This window comes from Lissotriton helveticus, chromosome 5_1 (assembly GCF_964261635.1).
Source record: "Lissotriton helveticus chromosome 5_1, aLisHel1.1, whole genome shotgun sequence".
Classification (NCBI taxonomy): domain Eukaryota; kingdom Metazoa; phylum Chordata; class Amphibia; order Caudata; family Salamandridae; genus Lissotriton; species Lissotriton helveticus.
Window position 1 is genome coordinate 1,967,585,424 of NC_136065.1, and position 21,343 is coordinate 1,967,606,766.

Sequence of the window (21,343 nt, forward strand, 5' to 3'; positions counted from 1 at the left end):
CTCAAGGAGGTTTTTCTAGATGGTAAAGAGGCTGCAGACGTGGCACTGGAGTTTGCACGAGGTAGACGAGCGACAGCAGAGGTAAGTTGGGATGTAGGGGGTCATAGAGGCACCGTCTGTTCAGCTCACCAAGGTCCAGGGGCTTTGGGTGCAGGGGTGCCTTTGGCCGTTGTAGTCTTCTTACAAGAGTCAGACGCGGTCAGGGGGAGCATCTGGCTTCACAATGCAGGCGCTGTCGTGGAGGGCAGGACACAAGGTCAGGATCGCCGGAGAGACTTCATTGCGCAGGTAAGCCCCTCAGACTCGAGCCATGGGCATCGGGTGCAGACTGGACCAGGGACGCGGACTCGCCTGGTTCCGGAGTCTTTGGAGTAGGTTTCTTCTGGACAGGTCAGCTGTCCTCGAGGGATTGGAGTCTTTATTGAAGGCAACAGTCCTCCCAGGGGTTTTGGAGGTCATTGTTGCACTGTAGCTGCCCTCGGTGCAGGTCAGGACTAATCTCCTGACTGAGATGCTTCAACCTGGGGATTCCACTTCCAAACTTCTGTTGCCCTTTATTTCGGCACACACAGATGTCCTTCTAGGGATATGGTCCAAACCTAGCACAGGGGCTCCTGTGAATAGGACGACTGCACTTCGCCAATGCCTGGCGACCCAGATTTCCTCAGCCAGCTCCCCACCCCACAGAGTTTGGTAGTGCAGGCCTCTACGTCCCAAGGCGCATTCCCTTACCCCCCTCCGGATAGGGAATCCAAGAGGCTGGATTAATTTGCGAAGAAGTTGTTTTCTTCCTCCTGCCTGGCATTGCGGTTGATGAATACCGCGTGCTTATTGGGCCGTTGAACAAGTTACTTACCTTCGGTAACGCTTTTTCTGGTAGATACAATATCTGCCTGTGGATTCCTCACCTTGTGAATATCCCCTTGTGCCAGCAACATTCGGAAATTCTTTTCGTAGCTTCGCGCCGACGTGGACTTGGACGTCATAGAGGCACGGCACCGCTCGCGACTCCGCTGACGTCACCGACGCCTATAATAGGCCCACGCCGGCGTGATGACATCAGTTCCGCCCTTTTTTCCGTGCTTTCGAGGCACACGGACGGACCAATGACAGTAGACATATACCCAGTATACGCAGTACAAATATCAAGGTAACACACACAGTGTGAAGCAAATGCAACAAAACATTTGAAATAAACAACCCCTTGAAAATAAAACAAATACATAATAGAAACTCTGGCATAGAAGAGTGGACAACGGGGAGGCGGGTGGGTCAGTGAGGAATCCACAGGCAGATATTGTATCTACCAGAAAAAGCGTTACCGAAGGTAAGTACCTTGTTCTTCTGATAGATACATCTGCCGTGTGGATTCCTCACCTTGTGAATAGAGTCCCACAGCAGACCCCACTCCCGGAGGAGGGTGTCCACTCTTCTAGACCAGGAAATCCTGAAGGACAGAGCGTGCAAAGTGACCGTCCCTCCTCACTTCGGAATCCAAGCAGTAATGCTTTGCGAATGTGTGGAGGGAAGACCAAGTTGCCGCTCTACAAATATCCTCTACAGTCACACCTCTAGCCAATGCTGAGGTCGAAGACTTAGCTCTAGTAGAATGACCCCTTATACCCTCTGGTGGTTCCTTACCGGCCAAAGAGTAGCAGATCTTAATACAGAGGACGATCCATCTTGACAAAGTCCTCTTATGGACCGCTCTTCCTCTCTTGCAGCCAGCAAAGCCAATGAAGAGCTGGTCATCCAACCGACAGTCTTTAGTTCTGTCCAGGTAAAAAGACACCGCCCTTTTGGGGTCCAGATGGTGTAATCTCTCCTCCTCCTTGGAAGGGTGTGGGGGAGGATAAAAGGTAGGAAGGGTAATGGATTGACCAAGGTGGAAAGGAGTCACCACCTTAGGCAGAAAATCAGCCCTGGTCCTAAGAACCATTCGATCAGCATGAATGGTCAAGAAAGGGGGCTTGTTACTAAGAGCTTGAAGCTCACTTACCCTCCTTGCCGAGGTTATCGCAACGAGGAAAACTGTCTTAAAAGTCAAAAGCCTCATAGGACATTTGTGAAGGGAGCACCCGTCAGAAAAGTCAAAACAAGATTCAAGTCCCACTGAGGCACAATAAAAGGAGTAGGAGGGAACTTATTTATAAGGCCCTTCAAAAACCTTAAGACTACAGGAGATTTAAAAAGAGAGGGCTGGTCAGGCAAACAGATAAAAGCCGACAGCGCTGAAAGATAGCCCTTCACCGTGGCAACAGCAAGCCCCTGCTGTGCCAGAGAAAGGGCAAACTGGAGAACATCAGATAAATGGGCCCTCAAAGGGTCTATAGACTTCTCCCTGCACCAAGTAACAAATTTTGACCACCTATAAGAATAGATGGACTTAGTGGAGTCACGCCTGGCTGACAAGATGACATCCACTACATCAGGCGGGAGAGAAAAAGAACTCAGGTTGCCCCGTTCAATCTCCAGGCATGAAGGTGTAAGGTCTGGAGGTGGGGGTGTAGAACCTGCCCCTCCATCTGGGAGAGGAGATCTGCCCTGTGAGGGAGACGGAGCGGCGAGCACGAGGAGAGGTGGAGAAGATCTGTGTACCACACCCTTCTTGGCCAATCCGGGGCGATCAATATAACTTGGGCCCGGTCTTGGCGAATCTTCCTCAGAACCCGAGGGATCAAGGGTATGGGAGGAAATGCGTAAAGGAGTTGTGAGCCCCAACTCAACTTAAACGCGTCCCCCAAGGCTCCTTGCAACGGATACTGGAGACTGCAGAATAACGGGCAGTGAGCATTCTCTTGAGTGGCAAAAAGGTCCACCTGAGGAGTCCCCCACGTCCGAAAGACGTGGCGAACTACCTCCGGATGAAGCCTCCACTCGTGGTCGGCAGAGAACTGCCGACTGAGACTGTCTGCACGAACGTTCTGAACTCCGGCCAGATGATTTGCCATCAGACAAATCCGATGGTCCTGAACCCAGGACCAGAGGCGCAGAGCCTCTCTGCAGAGACACTGTGACCCCACTCCTCCCTGTTTGTTGATGTACCACATCGCAGTCGTGTTGTCCGTTAGGACCTGGACCGAATGACCACGAAGGGAAGGGAGGAAGGCCTTGAGCGCCAGACGTATCGCCCGCAACTCTAGAAGGTTGATATGAAGCAACCTTTCCTCCGGAGACCAAAGACCCTTGACCTCCAGGTCCCCCAGATGAGCACCCCACCCTAGAGTGGATGCATCCGTTATCACTGTGGCCACCGATGGAGGTAGTTGGAAAGGCTTTCCTTGCGACAGATTGCCTTCCACGCTCCACCAAGACAGACCCGCTGCAGTTTCTCTGGAGATCCTCACTGACTCCCTGAGATCTCCGCTGTGCTGATACCACTGCCTACGGAGGCACCACTGGAGTGCCCTCATGTGCCAGCGTGCATGGTTGACCAACAGAATGCAAGAAGCCATCAGACCGAGCAGGCGAAGGACCTTCAGGACTCGAACAACCGCTCCATTGAAAAATAACGGAATCATTGCCTGTATGTCGCGAAGCCTTTGAGGAGGAGGGAATGCACAGCATACAGTTGTATCCAGTACCGCACCTATGAACAGGTTGCGCTGTGAGGGCACCAGGTGAGACTTGGGTACATTTATCAAAAAACCCAACCTGTGCAACAACTGAGTTGCCTCTTGCAGATGATGGAGCACCTTCTCCGGCGACTCCGCTTTGATCAGCCAGTCGTCCAGATACGGGAATACAGGTATCCCCGACCTCCTGAGATGAGCTGCCACCACTGCCATCACCTTGGTGAAGACTCGAGGCGCAGTAGTAAGGCCAAACTGAAGGACTGCAAACTGGTAAAACGGAGATACTTTCTGTGCGACTTCAAGATGGGAATATGAAAATACGCATCCTGCAAGTCGATCAACACCATCCAGTCTTCTTCCAGCAGCGCTTGAAGAACCTGTGCAAGAGTGAGCATCTTGAACTGTTCCTGTTTCAGGTAAAGGTTCAAGATCCTGAGATCCAGAATGGCCGAAGTCTGCCATCCATTTTGGGGATCAGGAAATACCGGGAGTAGCATCCCTGACCCCTTTCCTGCTCTGGAACCACCTCTATCGCACCTTTTCGAAACAGCGCCAGGACTTCTTCCTGCAAAGAAGCAGGTGGTCCTCCGAACAATAACCCTGGCAAGGAGGGTAATTTGGGGGAAATTCCCGAAAAGGAAGAGCATACCCATTCTCTACAAGATTGAGAACCCAAAGATCCGATGTTATCAATTCCCAATCTTGTAGAAAATGGGTAAGCCGGCCCCCCACTGGGACCACATGATCCGGAATGGCGGATCTAGGACTGCTTTGCTGCGTTGGCAGGGGGCTGGGAAGGGGAAGAAGAGGAGGAGGAGGAGGAAGATTGACAGCCTCTAGGACAGGCTCTTTGCCTGCCCCTGTATGATTAGTACAGCGTATTTTGCTGTTGCTGTGGCTGCTGCTGAGATGGTCTGTAGGAACCAAAGGAAGATCTGCCAAATCCTCTGAAGCGCCTTCCAGTAGTACCCCTAGACTGAAGGCCCAAAGATTTCGCAGTGGCCCTACTGTCTTTAAAACGTTCCAAGGCTGCATCAGCCTTCTTGCCAAACAATCCTGAGCCATCAAAAGGCAAGTCCATCAAAACAGACTGAACATCTGTAGAGAACTCCAATGTTTTAAGCCATGCTGCTCTCCTAGTGGCCACGGAAGAGCCCATGACCCTTGCCACCGAATCAGCAGTGTCCAGCCCACTCTGAATCACCTGCCTCGCATCAGCCTGAGTGTCCGATATCACCTCCTGAAAATCCTTTCTATCCTCAGGGATTTTCGGAACCAACTGCTTGACAGAATCCATTAAGGCATGGACATACCGCCCCATCAGACAAGTTGCGTTGGTTGACTTTAACGCCATACTGGCTGAGGAGAAGACCTTCTTGGCAGCTTGATCCTGCTTTCTGGACTCCTTATCCCCAGGAACCTGCGGAAAAGCACCAGCAGACCTCTTCGAGCAGGCAGCCTGCACAACCAAACTCTCAGGCAGGGGGTGCGTTGACAAAAAATCAGGGTCACCAGGTGCAACCCTGTACCTCCTCGCCACTGTCCTAGAAACTGCAGAAGTAGACAAAGGCTTCTTCCAAACCTCATAGATGGGTTCAGCTAACGCATCATTAAAGGGTAGCATTGTCTCAATAGAAGAAGAGGGTGAGTGAAGAACTTCAGTTAGAAGATTTGGCTTATAATCAGCAGTGGGCAGAGTAATGTTCAACAAATTTGCCGCCTTTTTGATAACAGTGTGATAAGGTACCACATCCTTTGAAGGCACATACGACACCGAAGCCAAATCCCACTCAGGAGACAGTTCAAGCCCACTGGCCTCTCCCAGCTCCTCAAAAGGATCTTCAGACTCCTGCAACTCTCCTTCCTCCATATCTGCATACCGATATTGTTCTTCCTCCAGAAGTCTCTGGGCTTCTCTCCGTGACCTTTCCTTCACGATAGAAGTCGAAGGATCCGGAATCGACTCCGACGGGGCCGGCGTCGAACCCGAAGTCGGATGAGGTCGTTTCACACGAGGTCGAACAGAATCCTGCTTCGGAGTCGTAGGCACCGGCGTAGATGGAACCGGCGTCGACGGAGTCGGCGTCGTACGCTTCGGCGTCGGCGTCGACGACACAGGCGGTGTCGGAAAATGCCAATGCGGTGGTAGAGCCGGCATACAAGGCATGAAGGGCGCAGGAGCATAAGCTTGGGGAACACCCAAGTTAAAAGACATAGGACCCGTGGGACCAACAGGTGCGCCAGACGGGTACATCACCCTGGAATAAACACCAAACATGGCGTTCAGGAAATGGGATGGATCCTGACATGGAGCCGGAAAATCTGGATACGGTCCTCCGGTCTGTTCCCGACGAGGCTGAGTCGACACGACGTCGACGTCTTCCTCGAGTCCCGGAACCGGGGTCGACGAACCCGCAGGCACCAGAACCTCGGCCTCACCAGCCCCCTGCACCTCACCTTCATCCTCCTGACCAGAAGGATTGGACGGATCTGGAGAAGGGATAGCCATCTGCTTCGGTGACTCGGGCGAATTCGGATGCGAAGCTTCACCAACAGAGTCCTGGTCCTCCGACGCCAAAACCTCCACTTCCTTATTAAGAAGTTTGACCTGTGACTTCGGCCTCGAACCAGAATCCTTCCCTGAGTGATGACATGACTCATGGCTCCTCTTCTTATGTTTTTTCCTTGAGGATCTTGAAACATGAGCTGAAGACGACTCCGAGCGCGACTTCGATCGAGACCTCGATCTCGAACGTCGAGATCGAGACTTCGAAGTCTTTTTAACCTTCTTACTCTTCAGCTTTGCCACGAGGAGTTTAGTCTCCCTTTCTCGCAGGGCCTTTGGGGTCATCTTCTTACAACAAGGGCAATCCTCGACGTCATGGTCGGAACTCAGGCACCAGACGCAGCACTCATGCGGGTCAGTAATAGACATTGTCTTGCCACATTCTCCGCAAGCCTTAAAGCCAGTCTTCTTCGACGACATCTCGAAGAAAACAGAAACAGTAATAATAGAACAAGAGTAACAAAGTTACTAGGAAGCTACAGTATGATCTCAGAAAACCGTTAGCGTCGACAACGCGGAAAAAAGGGAACTGATGTCATCACGCCGGCGTGGGCCTATTATAGGCATCGGTGACGTCAGCGGAGTCGCGAGCGGTGCCGTGCCTCTATGACGTCCAAGTTCACGTCGGCGCGAAGCTACGAAAAGAATTTCCGAATGTTGCTGGCGCAAAGGGATATTCACAAGGTGAGGAATCCACACGGCAGATGTATCTATCAGAAACGCCCATTCCCTTAGAAAGGCGGATGCGCAAGTGCTACCACAAGTCCCGGAGGAGGCCCGACTTGTGCTTCCCAAGCTGTCAAGGATGGGAGAGATGCAGCAAAATTCACCATATGGTGTGGCCTAGATACAACCGATTCGCTAGGTAAATCGATTTCAAGGACGGTGGCCTTGAGGACGCCTGGCTTCGAACAACTGGTTTCTCGGGCAATGTCCAAGCCAATTTGAGGGACATGCACTTTGATGGAACCCGCCTTTTTGGGGAAAAGGCAGACTCGGCCCTGGTCAGGTTCAAGGACTCTCGAGCTACAGCGAGATCCTTATGCCTCTCCTCCACCTCCGTGGCCAGTCTTCTTTTCACTGCAATGGAAGGGGCTTCCAGCTGTACCAGCCTTATCCCAGCCACCGTCCCGCACACACTAACCAAGCCGTACATGGATGATGTGCAGCTCGGAATAGAGGCCATAAGTCGTCGACCACACTGCCCCCAGCAGCCACTGCCTCCAAGAACTCGGTGGCTGATTCTACAAGAGCACACTACTTCAGTTTGTGGGAGAAATCGCTATCATATCCCCCGCTGGAGGTCCATAACATCAGACAAGTGGGTCTTGCAGATAGTCCAGGAGGGCTATTCTCTACCTTCTCTTTCTTTTCCTCCTCCTATTCTGCCAAATCAGGAATGTCTGATGGAGGATCATTTAAAGTTGCTCCAAGAGGAAGTTACAGTTCTCTTGGCCAAGGGAGCTATAGAAAGGGTCCCAGTTTCCGAAGTAGGCAGTGGCTGTTATCCCTGCTACTTTCAGATTCCGAAGAAGAACAAGGAGTTATGGCTTATTTTGGATCTTTGGACCGTTAATCTCTTCCTCAAGTAGGAGAAATTCAAAATGCTCACTCTGCCTCAGGTCTAGTCTGTCCTAGACCAAGAAGACTGGATGGTAGCGTTGGACCTGCAAGACACGTATTTTCACATTCCCATCCTGCCAGGCCCCAGGCCTTACCTGCGGTTCAAGGTAGGCCATGAGCGAAGGCTCTCACCTACAGGGAGGTAAGAAATTCAACTGTGGTGGCAGGTTGGGAGATACCAGTCATCCAGCTCACTAGAGGTCTAACAAGTTTTCAGGGGACACCTTTGAGGTGCCCTCTGGGTGCACTTCGTAATAAATCTTATACTGGCATCAGTAAAGATTTATTAAGACAAGGTGTTTGTTACCGAACACCATTGCTTTCAGTGCAGCCACCATGTAGCTAGGTAACTGGTAGTGATCAGTGGCCAGTACATGTCCTTAAGATAGCTGCCTGATCAAATGCAATATCTAGTAATAGAACTAGGCATCACAGAGGCCTATCTGCTCATGCAGATGTGCCTTCCCATATAATGCACCCTGCCTTAGGGCTCCAAGGCTTGCTGTAGGGGTGATTTACATATTGTGTACCTTGACATGGCACACAAGCACCTTTTCACGCATCCTGCAATGGCAGTCTACATGCAATTTTTGCGTGGGCCAGGTGGGTGGCATAATACATGCTGCAGTTGCCATAGGGGCCCTTTTTAGTACCCATGCCCTGAGTACAAGGGGTATAATTTATAAGAGATTTACAGGGGTGCTAAATCCCTTCCCAACTGGGTTAAAATTAGACATTTACCTTATTTTAAGGGAAAGAGCACTGGGAGCCTGGTTAGCAGGGACCCAGTGCACGTTCAGTCAAGAAGCATCAATACTAGGGCAAAAAGTGGGTGTGACCATGTCATAAAGGGCACTTTCTAAACACATTATTAAATAACACATGCTCAAACCATTGACGTATATATTCACAGTGATCTCATTCATACGGTTAGTGGTAATCTGATACATATTTTCACCAGTAACAGCATTTTGAATTGCATCTGTCTCATCAAGGGTGAGGTCATAAGCATTGCATATGGTGTGGAAGCTAACCAGAACTGTCAAATTCCGTGGTTTTCGGTTACAATGCTTAACTATAATGTTATTGTAACTAAATACACACTCTCACATACACACACACACACTAGACAAATAGAGATCCACAGAAGAGAAGACTGGGTTAAGTTGCCATGGCAGTAAGACACCCCTCATCAACATACCGTTAGTTTCACTCAAGCTTAGGTTTGCTCCTGTGTCATCTTCAAATAAGTCGTATGGGGAAATGTAGTACTTAAGAGACATCAGCTGACCTGTATGGAGGACAACACTGGTCATGATCACAGAGAAAAAGCAAGCACAGTACTTTGGCACACATCTAATCAAAAGAAACTAACTTACATGCAAACACATCGTGCACATCAGGGTGTATCAGCACACTGGCACAGCTACAGCTGGAAGAGACACACATCATCAAAGACACCTCCCAAAACCTAGACTAGTATCCCACAGATGCTACACCAACACAGAAATGCAGCAAGAAGCAAATCCACAATAACATAGACACACGTAAACTGCTATAGTAAATAGTATAGAACCTAAACAGAGAATCAGATCCATGCATAGAACATAGCTGTAACACACAGCTCTTGTTCAATCCCAAAAGAGACAAACCCTGTAGATGTACCAATGCGAATGCCACACCACCAGCACTAATCTGGGAAAAAACAGGATTCAAAGCTATACAGACACAACAAACAATTGTACCACTACAAACAACCACAGAAACAGAACAGAACCCGATATAAAGAAAACACATTTCAACTCGAAGGCACATTCACCCAGCTATTTTATCTCCTAAGACAACAGACAACTGTGATGGAAAAAAGAACTAAGGCATCTACCAACCTTTAATCAACATCAACAAGCACGGATTCATACATGTAATCCAAAACCAATTCCAGGTAATATGGCAAATAACAGATTACTTTATTCAATAATAATCTGAAAAAGGAGAATGACTTTTTAACAAAGTCAATTATGTTGTTACTAAAATGGCCTAAAGAAGTCCAGATGCCCCCCCCCATGCAAGCCACCCCTCCACCCCTAAACCCCCCCCCCAGCCCCTAACCCCCCCAACCCCTATATGCTGCCCTGAGCGATCCACAAAGACACTGACATACAAAGGATTCTGAAACATGCACAGACCTGCTCACAGATAAATAATTAAATTGGTAAACATCAGGTAAATATCAGATTGAAACCCTACAGAATGGTGGAAATTGTACTTTTTCTCAGGCTTGAGATTAGCCGTTTCTTCACACCAGAGGTGAGAGATAGTTAGAAAGTGCCATGGTCTAACTGCCCTTCAACAGAGCTAATTTCAAACAACTGAACCATGCCTCCAGTGAACTTCTAAAATATAGGGTAGCATGCCCTCCAATGGGGTTCAAGTGAGCTTCTAAACTGTGAGAAATAGGCATGTGTACCTCCACTTCTTGGGGTCAGGAAGCCCACACTGCCATGTAGGATCTTCTCCAAAGTGCTTGCATTGGTAGCTTGCCTGCAAAAAAACAGATATTGTTTATTTTTATTTAGTTATAAAGTGTTATATAGCGCAAACAAGATCCTGAGGGATATCAAGAGCGCTTTTCAATAGGACGTAAGGAAGGACATAAATACACAATTGTCAACAAGTAGGGGTAAAAAAAAACAGGATTAATCGCAGTTTAGTAATTCAACCATACAACTGACCTTGTGCAGGGTGCATTATATAAGAAAGAAAACAGGCCCCTTTTGGACCTAAAATAGGCCATTCATGTTCTATCAGCCATGGACACTACATAGCATGATCTGCTAAAGGGAAACAGGAAAAATAATTTCTAAAGTAAAATAATTGTCTTGGAGGTGGCATACAATACTAAAAACAAGAAAGCTTAGTACCCTGGCTCTTGCATCAGATCTCCGCTATCAGAGGATACTAGGTACAGACCCATGAAGCTATTGTTTTATAGATTACTCTGAAAGACCCTCATACATAGGATACAAAAAATCCTCTGTTATAGAACAGCTCAGGACCAACCTACTTGGGTGACTGCAACTCACCCGTATAATGCATTTTTAAAATGTAAATAAAAATACATATTCATAACACTATCATATCCACATTCGTGGCCCTATGGATCTAAACTTTACATATTTTTCTAGGTTTCCGATGCTGGCCTGCCTCTTACCTTCCTCCTTTGACTTAAAATTACAAGTGAATGTATTTTACTAGTAATACTAACAAAAGCAGGGATGTCACGTGGAGCTGTAGAACAACTTACTTGGCTTCAGTAACACCTTACCTGGTAGACACTATCTAGCCACAGATTTTCCTTACTTTAGAATTATTTTCAGGCGTCAGACTGGGTCAAGAAATCTTTCATGAGGAGAATCCCTGCAAGACTTTAGGAGGCATCACCAGCGCCGGAAGTGACCTGTGCGGGGCCTATATAGGCGCCACCCCAGCGTGCTAACACCAGTTTCTTTTCATGACTTTTCATCGCAGGAGCGCAAAGCCACGAATACCACTAATCACTGGTGTATAACACTAGAGCCCTGAAAGGGGAAAAACCCTATCCCTAGAAATCTGTTCGCAGAGCAGGGAGGATGGGTGGATAAGTTAGGAATCTCCAGCTAGTGTCTCTACCATATAAGGCGTTACGGAAGGTAGGAAACTTGTTCATCTGATAGACTTCTAGCAGCAGATTCCTTACCTTATAATAGACACCCAAAGTAATAACACCCCAGAGGTGGGTATGTGAAACCGTTTCACACTTAAAAGTCCTGCAGGACAGAACAAGCAAAGTACATGTCCCAACAGACTACACTGTCTAGGCAGTACTGCTTGGTAAATGTGTATGGAGAAGCTTGCGTTGCGGCCTGGCAGATGTCCAGAACCGGAACTCCGTATGATAACGTAGTGGTCGCAGCCTAAGCTCTGGTGGAATGAGAATCGGAACCCTCAGTGGGTTGCTTCTTGGACAGTATGTAGCGGATTTTAATCAGAGCACGATCCATCGGGAGAGGGTCTGTTTCTGCACAGCCTTCCCCTTCTCTGCTCCTTCATAACCCACAAAGAGTTGGTTGTCTACCTGGAACTCTTTCATACAGTCAAAGTAAATTGACAATGCTCTATTTGGGTTAATTAGGTGGAGCCAATCCTCTTCCTTAGAGAGATATGGTGGAGCGTACAAGGTAGGCAGGGTTAGAGACCGGCCTACATGAATGGGAGTGACAACTCTTCGGCAGAAAGGAGTCTCTAATGTGAAGAACCAGTTTGTCTGGTGTGAGAAAGTGTCTCTTTTGACATGGTTAGCCCCCCAATTTTGTTTTGCCTGGAATATGATGTGGCCTGTGTGCCAGGTCAACTGGCACTGCCTGAGGTGTAGGTAAGTCACCTCTATAGCCAGCCTTAAAGCACTAAGGCAGGGTGAACTATATCAAAGGTTTGGGTATATCTGCACAAGCAGATATGCCACTCCAATATTTAAGTCTATTCTTAGATATTATAAGCGCCAGGGAAACCATAGAAAGGACATGGGCTGGAAACTGGACAACTCTAGTTTGCCTACAAAATAACTTGTCTGAACCCAGGAATGTTTAGTACCAAACTACTCCTCTCAATAAAACCACACTGATGCCAGTAGGGTATTTATTGAAACATGTAATCAGAGGGGTGAGGTGTCCCCTGAAAACATACCAACCCTGATGTGGCCACTGATTGGCTTTAGGCAGCCTGGCACCACCAGAAAGGTGTCTGGACCCCTGGGTCAAGAGCCCCCGCTCTCTGCAACCAGAAACAAAGCACATCCTGGGCAGAGGTGTCACACCTCTTCCCCCAGGGTGGGCCAGTGATCGAAGGGGGAAGCTTCAAAGGCCTGTCATCTTTGTAATGCAACCCCCCAGGCTCTGCTGCTACCAGCAGATGGCAGCCCACTATTTACACCCACACTTTGGGCAGGAAAACGGTAGGGAAAAACTAGGAAGCCTGGGTGGTGTGCCTACCTCTGATTACTCCACCCCTAAAGTCAAGTACAGCTTTCAGTAGCCTCCATCTTGAAGATGGGGGACTCCTCCAATCAGGGGCAAAGGAGGGAGGCATAATTGCGGGTATAAACACCCCAGCTAAGCTGCCCATTGGCCTTACCTGTCACTCGCTTAAAACTTACCTAAATCTAGTATTTAGATGGTTTCCCCCAGACCCTGAAACTAGTTACTGCCGACATAAGGAGGAGGACGACAAAGAAAACACTTTGCAGGGTAGTCTGAAAACAACACCCACTAATTTGGCCCCAGCCCTGACGGCCTATCTGCAGCTTCAAAGACCCTGCGAAAAGAACAACACCTGTCCTGCAGTCAGCAACCTCCACAACCCCTGGGAGGACTGCCTGCCTTTGAAGGAGACCAGAACTCCCAAAGACAACAGCTCCGTCCACAAGAAAGCAACACAAAGGTCTCTGGTGCCCATCTGATCCGCGATCTCTGACCACTCTGGACCAGACGCCTCCAGCCTGTGTCGAGGTGGCTCACCGATCCAGAAAAGGTTTCCCAGCGATCCTGAATCCAAGTGTAGCATTGGATGAACCCTCCTGGACTTCACGACGAGCCCTGCAGTGTAAATCCATAGGCTCCCCTCGACCAGCTCCGGTAACAGAAACCCAACGTCAAAGAACACCCCTGCACCTGAAGGCCTTGACAATCTCGACTGACATTGACCCTATGACCTACAGCATCCTGTGAGAAAGTGCCCTCTTTCTGCATGGTTGCCCCCATTTTTTGCTGAATTGCAAATGTGCTTTGATTGAGTGCGCCCTGGGCTCCTTCCTATCAGGTACCCAGGGCCTATGTTCTTTCCCTTAAACTGCATTGAAGCCTAAACCCAACTGGCATCTCTGGCCACAGGTCAGCCCAAGGTAAATGTTACCAAAGGTACCCAGGGCACTGTGACCAGAGAAGGCCTCTAAGGGCTGCAGCACTAATTGTGCCACCCTTAGAGGTCTTGTACCTTCACACTCGCACACTGTCTTTGCAGGCTGCATGTTTTGGTGCAGAACAAAGTTAAGAGTCGACATGGCACATGTTGGACCTGGGACTTCCAAGTCACATAGGGTAGTTTGGCACTAAGTAGAAAGACTTCAATCAAAGGCACATGCGTTAAGTTTGCGTCACACCCCTTTAGTAACATAACGTCCCTCCACTCAAAAATAAAGACACTACACCAGCTTTAGAAAAATACGATTCACTTTATAAATTCTCTGTAGCGATGTGGGTTGGGCGGGCCGGAATAACAGGCTGGGAGGCCGGAGGTAGTGAGCTATGGTTTAGGATTTTATTCACAGGTAAAGCACACACAGTAGTGTTCCACAGAGATATAGGGGAGGTAGTCCGGAGAGAACGTCGTGGCGGGTGGGTTCTGTTGTAGGGTTGATGTCTTGTTCAGGGTCCTCGGTGGTTTGTTGTCATCAGATGTCGGTCGAGTGATGGGTCTCCTCGGAGATATGTAAGAGAGAGAACAAAGTGGGGTTAGTCCAGTCCGACAAGGACTACCGAGTACTGTCACCTTCACCAGGAGTGAGTGGCCAGGAAAGGAAACGTGTGGGAGGGGGAAGGGCAGAGGGGGGTAAGGTCGACTGAGCAAGCGGGAGGGGTACGGTGCCTGGGGTGTCGGGGTCAGTGCGAGGATGGTGAGATATATATACAAGGTGCTCGTGACACTTCCTTTATCTATGGGGACAGTGCAGGGTGCTCGTGACGCTCTATATACAGGTCTTACAGGTATGTACACTATAGTTACAAAGGGACACGGAGAAAGGATAGAGGGTACTCACGTGCCCCGCCGCAACTCTCATCCGAGTTGCGGCCGCTCTCCAGCCACCTCCGGAGGTCGCCACCAGTCCTCCGACCACAGGTCCTCTTCGTCCTCCTCCTCTCCGCTTTCCGTCTTCTCTACGATCTCCTCTCGTCTTCCGCTCTCCGTCGGGGGTTCCGCGCCGTTCGCTTTCTCCTGCCACGAGTCCGCTGGGCTGAACCCTGTCTTGACTGCTCTCCCGACTTTTCTATGTTCCGGGTGGAGTGTAGTTGACGCACTTCCGCTTCCGGATGGTTCGGTTTCCGGGTCACTAGCAGGGACTTCACTTCCGGTTTCCGGTTTGTCAGTTTCCGGGTCGTCGTCGGTTAGCGGATCCTGTGGGTGAAGAGAGGAAGTCCGATGACCTAGGGATGCTGTTCGTGCCGGCGTGGGGGCGGGAGACCCCTGTCTGCTCCGCCCTTCAGATGAGGTAGGGACCCCTGATTCTCCACATCCCCTATCCCTAGCTGTCTTACTAGTAGTGGTGGAAGGTGCTGGATGACGTGAGAGGTAATCAGCATTGCCCGGGTCTAGTCCCTTTCGATGTAGTGTCTTGAAACGGAATGGCTGTAGCGATAGGAACCACCTAAGAACCCTGTCGTTGTGGCCCCGATTGCGGGCCATCCACTCAAGGGGGGCATGGTCCGTGTACAGGACGAATTCCCGGCCCTCTAAATAATACCTGAGACTGTCCACTGCCCATTTAATCGCCAGAGCCTCTTTCTCCACGACTGCATAGTTTTGCTCCCGCTGAAAGAGCTTCCGACTGATATACAGAACCAGTTTTTCGACCCCTTTTTCATCTTTCTGGGACAGGACCGCCCCCAAACCCTGATCGGAGGCGTCTGTCTGCAGGATGAAAGGTCGGGAGTAGTCCGGACTGATCAACACGGGTTCCGACAACAGGGATTGCATGAGGAGATCGAAGGCCTGCAGCAGGAGAGGAGTGGGTTGTTGCAACTGCTCTTCGGTTCTGGCGGTCTTTTTCAAAAGGTCCGTCAAGGGAGCGGCTATCTGGGAAAAACGGGGAATAAACCTCCTGTAATACCCTAGTAATCCGAGAAAGGCACGTAGTTCTCTCTTTGTGTGAGGGAAGGGTATGGAGTGTATGGCTTGTATCTTATTGTTTTGGGGACGAATGACCCCCTCCCCTAAGAGATACCCCAGATACTTCACACTCTGGGCCGCCAAGGTGGTCTTGGCGGGGTTAATGGTAAATCCATGACTACCCAGAGAGTGTACCACTGCTTGTAAATGGAGTATGTGTTGTTCCCAGCTGTCGCTGTATATGACTATGTCATCTAAGTACGCCCCGGCATAGCTGGCATGGGGTCGTAAGACCAGGTTCATAGCCCTTTGAAATGTCGCCGGGGCCCCATGGAGCCCGAAGGGCATCACTTTGAATTGGAACAAACCCTCAGGGGTTGAAAATGCTGTTTTAGGTTTGTCTTCCGGTTTTAAAGGGATCTGCCAGTACCCTTTACACAAGTCAAGGGTACTGATATATTGTGCTTTGCCTATCCGCTCTACCATCTCGTCCACTCGAGGCAGGGGGTAGGAGTCGAAAGCCGAGACTTTATTCACCTCCCTGAAATCTATGCAGAAACGGGTGGAGCCATCAGGTTTGGGTACTAACACGATTGGGGAATTCCAACTGCTGTTAGATGGTTCGATTATACCCATCTTCAACATTTGGGTGGTCTCTTCTTTGATAACTGTTCGGCGTGCTTCAGGGATCCTGTAGGGCCTTTGTCGCACGATTTTCCCGGCTTCTGTGTGGATTGCGTGCTCCACGATGGTGGAGTGTCCAGGTAGGGAGGAGAACACTGCTTGGACCGAGGACAAGGCCCGTTTGAGGTCCTGTTTGTTTATGTCAGGGAGGTCAGGGTCTATACAGCCCTCAAAGGGCAGAGAGAGTGAGCCTGTCAGAACCGGGAGAGGTCCCTCCCACTTCTTTAACAGATTGACGTGGTATATCTGGGTGACCCTTCGGTTGGCATCTAACTCCAGTTCATAGGTGACGGGAGTCACTTGTCTCAAGATAGGGAAGGGGCCCTGCCAATGACCCAACAGTTTATGGTCGGAAGATGGCAGGAGTAACAACACCAGGTCTCCTGGGTTGAAAGAACGGGCCTTAGTACCTTTATTATACTGCTGTTTTTGAGTGACCTGCGAAGCTGTCAGATTCTGCCTCACTATTTCTCTGATTTGGGTCAAGTGGGTTCGGAGGTTATCGACATACTCGGGGAGAGGGCGGGTGCGGTCTGGCTCAGCTTCCCATGCCTCGCGAGCCATGTCTAACAGGGTCCTCGGGGCACGTCCATATAACAATTCATATGGGGAATACCCGGTGCTGCTTTGCACTTTGCAGCGAATGGCGAAGAGGGCGAGGGGAAGCATCTCCTCCCACCTTTTACTCTCAAGGCCTAGGAGCTTTTTCAGGGTGGCTTTTAGGGTGGCGTTATATCTCTCCACCAACCCGTCTGTCTGGGGGTGATAGGCTGAAGTCCTTATCTGTTTGACACCCAAATTGGCGCATACTTGACGCATGAGGGAGGATACGAAAGGCGTACCCTGATCTGTTAAGATCTCACGAGGGAATCCTACCCTGCTGAAGATGGAGATAAGGGCTTTAGCGATATTCTGTGTAGTGGGCTGCTTCAAAGGGATGGCCTCCGGGAACCGGGTGGCGTAATCTACTAACACCAGGGCGTACCTACAACCCGTCCTAGAGGGTAACAGGGGTCCTATCAGGTCCATACCCACTCGGGAAAAAGGGACGTCAATAAGAGGAAGGGGCTGGAGAGGGACTCGGGGGGGGGTCGATACCGGCTGTTTCTCTGGCAGACCGGACACTCCCTACAGTACTGCTTTATTTGGCCATGTACGCCCGGCCAGTAGAACTTTTCGAGGATAGATTGCCCGGTTTTTACATCACTGAAATGTCCTCCCAGCAAATGACTGTGGGCCAGGTATAGGACTTTGTCCCGAAATAATCCGGGGATTACTAACTGGGTGGGGTCCTGGGGCCCCCCTTTTCTATAGAGGAGTCCATGTTTGCGAAAGCAGTAAGGACATACGTGCAGCGGGTCTTCATTGTCCAGGGCACGAGTCCAGGCTTCCTGTAATACGGGATCCTCTTGCTGGGCAGCTCGGAATTCGCGGTCTGTTTCCCAGGGATGATCGACGACATGAGCAGGGAATGCACCGGTAAATGTTCTCTTTTCTCTTTTCTTTTGTTGCTTAGTCTTTCCGGGTTTTGAGGGAGAGTCCGTGGTCGGAGACCCATGGGGAAACGGGGCCTCCTCCCACCATTTCTTTAGGGAGTCTGTAGTGTCCTTCAGGAGGTGGGGAAGACCGCTATAGTCGCTGCCTAATATGGCTTGTTCAGGGAGAGTAGGAATCAGCCCGACTGTTAACATGCTGCCCTCATCTGTGTTTTGTTGTACCCTTACTTGGGCCGTTGGATAGCTCTTGGTGTCGCCGTGAACGCATTTTATAGCGACAGTCCCAGTATGGGGTCCGACAGGATGGGGTAGTTCCTGGGGTCTTAGGACGCTATGTCTACACCCCGTGTCTGCCAAGGCCATCATACGGTGTCCATCGATTCTCACGGGGCAGTGAAAAGGTGGTGGGGTGACTTCGTTGGTGAGGCATACATAATTCCGTGCCAACCCTATGTCCATAGGCTCCTCCTTTTGTGGACACACCCGGGCTATGTGTCCGTATCCTCCACAGTGATAACACTGCTGACCGGGTGGGGGAGGTCGAGGTAGGACAGGGTATGGCATCAGGGGAGCGGGATCCGGTCTTCTGACCGGGGTTGGTGGTCTTTGGGGCCGTGAGTGGTTGCCGTGTGGAATACGCGGATGTTGTTCTTCCTTGACCCGTTGGGACTCTTGGGCTCTACTGTAGGCGCTGGCTATTTCCACCGCACTGTCCAGAGTCAGGCGGGCGTGTTGTCTCACCCATTTCTGTGTGGCTGGATGAAGAGACGCCAGGTACTGTTCCAAGTATATCTTTGAAAGGATCTCTTCCTTAGAGGCGGTGGCCGGTTTTAGCCATCTGTTTGCCAAGTCCTGTATCCGGAATGAGAGAGCACGCGGCGTTTCTTGGGGGCCCTCTTTGGCCTGCCGCAAACGAACCCTGTACGTTTCGTCGTCGATTCCCAGTCTCTCAAGAATGCAGGTTTTGACGTCCTGGTAGGGGGTCACTCCCTGGATATTGGCCTGCTGATAGGCGGCCTGTAGTTCACCTGTTAGCAGTGGACCAAGGTAGTGGCTCCAGCGATCGGCAGGCCATGCGGCAGCTTGGGCCAAGCGCTCGAAATTCGTGAAAAAATAGTCGGGGTCTTCCCCCGACACATATTTTTGGAGGACCACTGAGGGTAAGGAGGTGGTGGGCCTTTGTTGCCCCATGACGGTGGTCAGTTTCTCGAGGGCTTGGTCCTGAGCAGTCCCCTGTCCTTTAAGGACATCGTGGAGTTGGCCACGGTCATCCTCCGCGGTCTTGAGGAACCGCTCCATCATTTTTCCAAGCACCTCCTGGCTCTCCGCTAGCTGTTTAACCGCGGCCTCCATGCTTCCGGCGGATCCCACTTCTGACACCACCTGTAGCGATGTGGGTTGGGCGGGCCGGAATAACAGGCTGGGAGGCCGGAGGTAGTGAGCTATGGTTTAGAATTTTATTCACAGGTAAAGCACACACAGTAGTGTTCCACAGAGATATAGGGGAGGTAGTCCGGAGAGAACGTCGTGGCGGGTGGGTTCTGTTGTAGGGTTGATGTCTTGTTCAGGGTCCTCGGTGATTTGTTGTCATCAGATGTAGGTCGAGTGATGGGTCTCCTCGGAGATATGTAAGAGAGAGAACAAAGTGGGGTTAGTCCAGTCCGACAAGGACTACCGAGTACTGTCACCTTCACCAGGAGTGAGTGGCCAGGAAAGGAAACGTGTGGGAGGGGGAAGGGCAGAGGGGGGTAAGGTCGACTGAGCAAGCGGGAGGGGTACGGTGCCTGGGGTGTCGGGGTCAGTGCGAGGATGGTGAGATATATATACAAGGTGCTCGTGACACTTCCTTTATCTATGGGGACAGTGCAGGGTGCTCGTGACGCTCTATATACAGGTCTTACAGGTATGTACACTATAGTTACAAAGGGACACGGAGAAAGGATAGAGGGTACTCACGTGCCCCGCCGCAACTCTCATCCGAGTTGCGGCCGCTCTCCAGCCACCTCCGGAGGTCGCCACCAGTCCTCCGACCACAGGTCCTCTTCGTCCTCCTCCTCTCCGCTTTCCGTCTTCTCTACGATCTCCTCTCGTCTTCCGCTCTCCGTCGGGGGTTCCGCGCCGTTCGCTTTCTCCTGCCACGAGTCCGCTGGGCTGAACCCTGTCTTGACTGCTCTCCCGACTTTTCTATGTTCCGGGTGGAGTGTAGTTGACGCACTTCCGCTTCCGGATGGTTCGGTTTCCGGGTCACTAGCAGGGACTTCACTTCCGGTTTGTCAGTTTCCGGGTCGTCGTCGGTTAGCGGATCCTGTGGGTGAAGAGAGGAAGTCCGATGACCTAGGGATGCTGTTCGTGCCGGCGTGGGGGCGGGAGACCCCTGTCTGCTCCGCCCTTCAGATGAGGTAGGGACCCCTGATTCTCCACATTCTCTTTGTAGTTTTCCTTTGTTTCTTAGCAGTATTTAGCTTCCACTCATTAAAAAGCTCCGCAGTGGATTATTAGCATACACATTTTCACATAGGGATAACCGCACATTACATCAAGCATTTCCACCTTTTTCTTATTTGTACACTGTGCTTTGTCCCTTATGCTTCACTCATACACTAGAACTTAATTCAGTAACCTCTTAGTAGTTCAAAACTCCAGCAATTGTATTTACATTTCCATGCACTTGTTTCAGAGTCTTGTCACAGAGTTTTACCCCTTGAGTTTCAATTCCTATCCTTCCCTGACTCTCCACCCTTGGTTTACCCAACCTGTCTTCAGGTTAGTGGGGAAATCGTCAGTGTTTGAAGGAGAAATACCCTAGTCAGTAGTTCCTAGCAGCTTACAGTTTTCCAAGTTCAGGCTTCAATGTTCTAACAGGTGTAATGCAATCTAGCACCTTTATAGCTACTGCTCCTTTTTAGTTTCACCTCTCTCTCACGTTTCCCTTCCCCTTTATTCAACTCAGGTTATGATGTTCCCACCTTACTTGTTCCTTAGCCTGCGCACGTATAGGGGGAGTTCCCAGCCTCCTTTTTCTCAGGTTTACCCCTCACCAGCCACGCTACCAGAAGTCGTAAGGCTCACGGCGTCACTCGGGGGTTGAAAGGGTTTCCCCTGGCTGATTACGCTCAAACGGCCTCCTTCGCTCGGCCAACTCAGTGGTGCTGGGGCGCTTCAAGGCTGGCACTTCTCTTCCGCCCCACGCCCCTCGGAGGTTCGAGCTCCTCCCTTCGCGACGTCGGTCTTCCCCTTCCGGGCCTTGGGCTTCAATGCCGGGTCATCTCTTGCATGTCAGGCTCCCCTGAAACAGGCAGACGTCCTTCCGCCGGGAACCAAGTTCTGCGCGGGTCCCGTTCCCCCTCCTTCGGCTTCTATTGGGAGGCGCTGCCGTCAACACTCACTCAGCGCACCGCCCCCACCTCACCAGAGCCCTCGCGGACCTGCCGACTCTACTTCCCACAAACCCAGAGAAGCGGCCGCCACCGGATACTTGGACC

General features: G+C 50.6%; 1 protein-coding gene across 2 annotated transcripts in view; it reads right to left on the bottom strand.

Moving 5' to 3' along the window:
* The window catches only part of MED1 (mediator complex subunit 1), a 546,545-nt gene that overhangs the window by 287,045 nt on the left and 238,157 nt on the right, over nucleotides 1–21,343 (bottom strand). For both annotated transcript variants that reach the window (XM_078645645.1, XM_078645646.1), the window contains exons 10-11: nucleotides 10,232–10,305; nucleotides 8,966–9,055 (exon numbers count right to left, since the gene is read on the bottom strand). In XM_078645645.1, the coding sequence (XP_078501771.1) occupies nucleotides 8,966–9,055; nucleotides 10,232–10,305 (164 nt within the window). The remainder of the gene's footprint in view (nucleotides 1–8,965; nucleotides 9,056–10,231; nucleotides 10,306–21,343) is intronic.